Below are 6,000 nucleotides of genomic sequence, written 5' to 3'. Positions count from 1 at the left end.
CATTGCTCTGGCTGTGGCTGTGGCTGTGGCTGTGACTGGCAGCTGCAGTTCCAATTTGACCCCTAGCCTGGGAACATCTGTATGCTGTGGGTGAGGCCCTAAAAAGACAAAAACAAAACAAAAAACCCCATTTTTTGGAATTCCCGTCGTGGCACAGTGGAAATGAATCCGACTAGGAACCATGAGGTCACCGGTTTGATCCCTGGCCTCAGTGGGTTAAGGATCTGGCGTTGCTGTGAGCTGTGGTGAAGTTGCAGACACGGCTGGGATCTGGTGTTGCTGTGGCTGTGGCGTAGGCAGGTGGCTACAGCTCCGATTCAACCCCTGGCCTGGGAAACTCTATATGCCGCAGGTGCGGCCCTAAAAAGACAGAAAAACCCAATCCACTTTTTCATGCCATGTACTAAACACACACACACACACACACACACAAACACACACACATACCCCATGTGCCACCCAAGATGCCCTGTGCAGAGGGCCTGCCCCACCTGCCACAGACGCCGCTTCCTGTGCTGCACCGCATGTCACCACAGTAACAGCTGAGATTTAACAAGCACGTCTGTAGCCATGGCCTGTGCGGTTAACATGCGTGATCTTATTTGTTCTTCACAATAACCCTCTGAAGTGGGTTTATACAGCTTCCAGATGAGCAAACTGAGGCCAAAGAAGTGAAATGTCCAAAAACGCACAGGCTGACTCCACAGCCTAAGTCCTCATCCACTGCCAAGTGTGGCACACTCAGTCACACACAAATCCTCTCAGGTCCACACATGCTCACACCCCCACACGTCCACATACTCACTCTCATGGACTCTTGCACACTCACATACTCAGAAGACCAAGACTCTCCTGCCATCGTCTTGGTCAAAGGCTTTAATTATCCTACCCCAGCACCTGTAATTAACCCTCCCCCCACTTCCAGGGGAGATGTCTGGACCCGCTTCCCAAGGGCAGGCGCCAAGGCCGAGAGGGCAAGATGTCCACTTCTGGCAGGGAGGCCCCGGGTGCCAGAGGGGCCCAGGGTGGCCATTGGGTGGACAGGCCCAGGAGAGTCAAGGAGGGGATGGGGTGAGACAAAGGGAGGTGGGCAGAGGGGGCTGTAGCCTCCCAGGAAATCAGGCCTTCTGCGGCTGCTCCCCCAGGACTGGACTGGCCAAATGGTGATTGGGCAACAGGCAGCCGTGGGTGGCCTGGCAGCCAGACGGGAGAGAGGACACTTCCCATTTGTTTCACTGATGCAGGTTGCATCCATCAGGAAGGGAGAAGGGCCCACATCTGAGGAACCTGTGGGGAGAGGCCCCTTGAAGGGGCAGGCTGGGAGACAAGTTTGTCTTCCAAAGTAACAAAACAGCCCTGCTGATTTTGTCATGCTAGGGTTGGGGGAATGGGGTGCTCTGCAGAGCAGCCTCTTGCCCCCCTTTCCCAGCAGGAGCAGTGGCTAAAGCAGAGTCAACCCAGATTCAAATCCTGGCTCTACTACATTTGAACCTCAGTTTACTCTTCTGTAAAATGGGGATAATGACACCTTCCTCCCAGATGAGAATTAAATGAGATCATGCATGTCTGACTCGTTCTTAGAGGTGGTTGTGCTCAGATTACCGCATACTTAGAGGCCTCTGAGCAGAGACGCTTTCCCTGACCAACAACGGTTTGGTGCCAGGTTCAGAGATCCCAGGAAGGGGGGCATCTGGGTCTATTTTGAAGCTCTCTTCCCAGGCCAGCTGCCGAGCAGGTAGCTGCTTCTTGGCCCCCCAGGCCATTTCAGCTCAAGCCTTCAGGCCATTGTAGAGCTTAGACCCAGAGGGCAAGAGGTAGAGAATGGGAGACGGCTCAGCACAAAACCATCCCCATGTCTGGCCAGAGGAACGCTGCCTCAGAGATCCCGGACTCTCCCTGGTGGCACTGCCGCATTGAGGCGCTCAAACTTGGGAGGACCTGAGGGGCGCCAGCGCGCCCATAGGGCCCCAGGATCCTCCCCAAACCCCTTGGGACTTCCCCTCCTTTCTAGACGGGTGCCAGCCGGCCCCTTTAAAGACATTCCTGGGGCGTGGCTTCGTTGACGTCAGCGCGGGGCATGAATGAACAGGAGCCGGTTCTCACTCAACTTCCATTAAGCACTCGGGGCAGGAGGAGCGAAAGTTTCGCGCAGGCAGCAGGCGGGAGCCGGGCACCGAGGATCGCGCAGAGAGCGAGGAGCGCGGCATGGAGCGTCTGGCGCCCTGCGTCTGCCTTGTCCTGCTCTGGGGCTGCCGGCTGGCCCCCGCCGCCGCGGCGCAGGGCAAGGAAGGTGAGTGTGCGCGGGCTGGCAGGCCGGCTCGATCCAACCCGGCGGCCAGACCCCCGAACCCCCGCGTCTCCTGGAGCCCGATGTTCCTGGACCCGCGCAACTTTGGAAACTGGTGGCGCCGCGGAGTCCCGGCGGACTGGGGTTGGGAGAGCGCGCGGGCTGCGATCGGGGCCAATCTGGGACTCCCTCCCCGGGGTTTTAGGGGCTCCAGGGACTAAGGGGTTGCGGCCCGGGAGCGCGGGCTCGGGGGTGGGAGGCCGCGGAGAAAGGACCGGGCCCCTGCCACGCGGCTGCCGCCCGGGGGCGGCTTCAGGAACGCGTCCCGGGGGGTCGCGGGGGTCCCTTGGAGAATGGGGTGTTTTTCTGCGGGGCCTTTCCGTGGGCTTAGCCTCTTGGTGACCTGAAGTCACTAACCTGTTGGCCCCGATTTTGTGGAAAAGGCATTTCCGTGGAAGCCCCTCATTTTGAGGAGGGGGGTCTCTTCGGCCTGCGAGGAGCCCCCTGCGGAAGCCCCGGTTCCCTGAAATTTTCTCCACGCCCCCTTCTGCCTCCAGTCCCAGAGCAGGGCACGCGGGGAGTTTCGGCCCAATCTGCCCACGCACTGCCATCCCTCCTTCCCACCCCGCACTCCCAGGCTTGGGGGGCAAGTTCGGGGCCGGGGGTGCGGACCGGAAGTCCCAAAGTCAAGCATTCTGAGCAAGGGGTGACTCAGAACGAGGAAATGCGGCAGGTGGGGGCGCGGTCTCCCAAGGTGTGGAGCCGTCACCCCAGGGCCACCAGGGAGTCCAGGCACCCGGGGGTGGGGGACTGAATCACCCACCCCCGCCCCAGCGCTCCCGGCGCAGCGCGGGGAGAGGGGCCGCGGACTTTGCCCTGGGCGGGGCGGGTGGTGGATGGGGGCGTTGCCCCTCCGCTAGGGTCTTAGAGAGGATGGGGGCTCCTGTCCTTGGCCGAGGACCTTCCTGTCCACCCAGCAGAGACCCGGCTTCAGTTTCCGACCGAGAACAACTTTTGCCCACCCGCTGGGGCAGAGGGAGGTTTCCGCAGGCTCCACCAGGGGGAAGTGCGGAGGAAACCCTGGCCTGGAGAGGAGTTTCCTTGAGCCTTGCCTTCTTTTTCCGCCTCCCAGACTGGGCTTGGAGAATTTGCAGTTCCAAGTTGGGAGGAAAAGAGACCAGAGCTGGGACTCTTGGGGTTGGGGGTGGGGGTGGCATCCTGAGCCTGTCCTTGGATCAGTCAGTGCTCCTGGTCCGAACTTGGAGGAGGAGTGGGTGGCAGGGATTTCTGTGACCCTCAATACACCCCCCACCCCCCCACTCCCCACAGCTTTTGGTCCTTCCTTTCCTGGGGGATTGCGGTTGGAGAGAAGGGGAGAGACAGCTGGATTCACTGCAGGCCTTTCTTGAAGGCTGCCCATGGGGGGTGGGGGATTAGGCAGGACTGATGCTAGTGCGCGATTGTTGTGCCATCTTGTCCTTGTGCCCCTCTGCCGAGCCTTCCCCCCTCCCCCGCCTGGAGGACTAGTGCTCCCCCCCCACGGGATGGAGGGGGCTGAAAGGAAGGGGAAGCATTTTTACTTAGGCTCCCAGAGTCCCTGTGAAGGGCTCCCTTGGGAGGTGTGCCTTTATGGGGCGGGGGGAGTGATGGCCCAGCTGCTGGTTTGTTGTGTTCTTAAGGATTCTGGCTGGATGTGGTGGATCTGCCTGGCGTGGGTTGGAGGTGCAGAGAGAAGAAGCCAGGCCTCTTCGAACCCTTCACCCAGGCTGCTGCTCCCTTTCCTTCTCCTTTCTCTCCCCTTCCCCACAAGCAGAGGAGCCAGACTGCCTTTGGAGACCCCATGGAGCCTGTTAAATTCTCAACAGCCACTGAATCTGTCCTCCTTTTACAAATGGGGAAACCGAGGGAGGCCCAAGCCGTTGCCCAATCGGGGCCCTCTGCACAGAGAGGATTAGGTCTGAGCATCTGGCTTTTGGGGCTGCAGGAGCCCCCCGGCCCCTGTGCCCTGGTTTTGTGGTGGATTTTCCTGAGAAGAACTGGGCAGGGGGGTAGAGTTACTGACTTGAGGTGCAGCTGGGAAGAGGGCTGGAGAGTGCTCAGGAGCCCTGGAAAGTCCTTGGCTTCTAGATTGTGTAAGAGCCTATTGTGCCTTCTGACCCCGTCCAGCCGCCCGCCTCCCACTTTCTTTAGGAATTAGCTGGTCTTGGTTAAGGAGGGATTAGGGGAGCAGGGAAGGGTCACTAGGGGATTGGGTGGTAGTATTGCATTTGCGGAGAAAGCCCTAAAGCAACATGGACCCAGGAGGATGACATTTCTGATGGAACTTCAGACTGAGAAGGAAGTTTTCCTGGGTGTGGGGTGAGGGACAGGGGGCTCCCGGATGAGCCCTGTTAGCCCAGGCCTCTCAGTGAAGCCTTCAGGGCCAGCTGAGGGGTTCTCAGGCCCCCGCCCCTTCCAGGGAAGCAGGAGCCAGGACCCTAGAAACACTTCGGGAGAGGCCGCGCCCGTGCGTCAGGGCGGAGGGACCAGACCGGGCTGGGCACCTGTTCCTGGTGATCGGTTCTGGGGAATTTCCCGGGGAGGGGGCTCCTTCCTGCGTGAAGACTTCTTTTCTTCTCCGATGAGCCCTGTGATATTTCTAGAGCCAGGCCTGGGGCTGGAAGGGGGGCAGACTCTGGCAGGGGTAGTGGTGGGGTTCCCTCCGTGCCAGGTTAACCCTTCAGAGCCTGGGAGCCATGAGCCCCTCTCCCTAGGGGTGCAGACTGCAGCTTCGCACCCCTCAAGGGAAGGGGGGGTGTGCAGGACCTTGAGGAGTGCTCCCCTTTGTCCTCCTACTTAGGCAGCTGGAGCCAGGAACCCCCAGATTCCTTCCTGTGTAACCAGAACATTCCATTTGCTAGTGGGGTTAGTGAGTTTTCCAAGCCTGAGCCTTGGGCATGTTCAAACAAATCCCTGTCCCTCCCCACCCCCCAGCCACCCTCCCCTGTCCCCTCAGCCTTGGGGCCGGTGCCACATCGGATTTCCTCTCCCTGTCTGGGCTGTGGGACCCTTCCTAGAGAGATATGGCCCAGATCCGCAGTGGTCAGGTGGCAGTGCTTCTCACCCAGGCCCGGACTTTGCTGCAGTCTCAGCCAGTCTCCCTCTCCTCCTCCCTCCCCAGCTCTGCCTGCCCTGGATTCCAGATTCTAGGATTCCACCCTTAGAATCATTCTTCCAGGTCTTGGCCTTGAGGAATGCTTCTTCTGGAGGCCATATTCCTCATGCTCCAGGGTCCAGAGGAAATAATCTCACTTGGTTCCATCCCCCCTCCACCTTCAGGCTTTACCCTCTGCATCCCTGGCATAGGGACCTGGCATAGGGTCCACACCTCAGTTTCCCCAATCTCTTTAGCCTCCAGGAGGGTAGCTTTCTATTGGCAGCCACTGGACCTGACTGGGGAAGGGAGGAGGGAGCGTCCCTAGGGTCTTGGGTCTTGGCTGCAGCCACCGAGCCTGACAGAGCCAAGGGTGGACCCATGGGAGGTGCCCAGGGGCAGGGCTGGGTTTAGGGAAGCCCCTGGCAATGGCTCCTTCTGTCAGGCTCCAGATGCCTCCTCTCGGGGGCAGCAAGCATGTTCCTGGCACCAGCTTCCTCTGGGCCTGGAAGTCCCCTTTAAGAGTTTCCATCCCTGGTTCTCCAGGCACCCCTGGCTGGGCAGTGGCACAGGTGTGAGG

General features: G+C 59.9%; 1 protein-coding gene across 1 annotated transcript in view; it reads left to right on the top strand.

Annotated features, from left to right (window-relative positions):
- Positions 1-2,105: 2,105 nt before the first annotated feature.
- The window catches only part of EPHA2 (EPH receptor A2), a 28,047-nt gene continuing 24,152 nt past the window's right edge, over positions 2,106-6,000 (top strand). The window contains exon 1 of the mRNA XM_047792039.1: positions 2,106-2,290. Within this exon, the coding sequence (XP_047647995.1) occupies positions 2,206-2,290 (85 nt within the window). The 5' untranslated portion in view covers positions 2,106-2,205. The remainder of the gene's footprint in view (positions 2,291-6,000) is intronic.

The sequence above is a fragment of the Phacochoerus africanus genome, chromosome 8, assembly GCF_016906955.1.
Source record: "Phacochoerus africanus isolate WHEZ1 chromosome 8, ROS_Pafr_v1, whole genome shotgun sequence".
Classification (NCBI taxonomy): Eukaryota; Metazoa; Chordata; class Mammalia; order Artiodactyla; family Suidae; genus Phacochoerus; species Phacochoerus africanus.
Note: the sequence above shows the minus strand (reverse complement) of the source record. Positions and strands in the feature narration are given on the sequence as shown.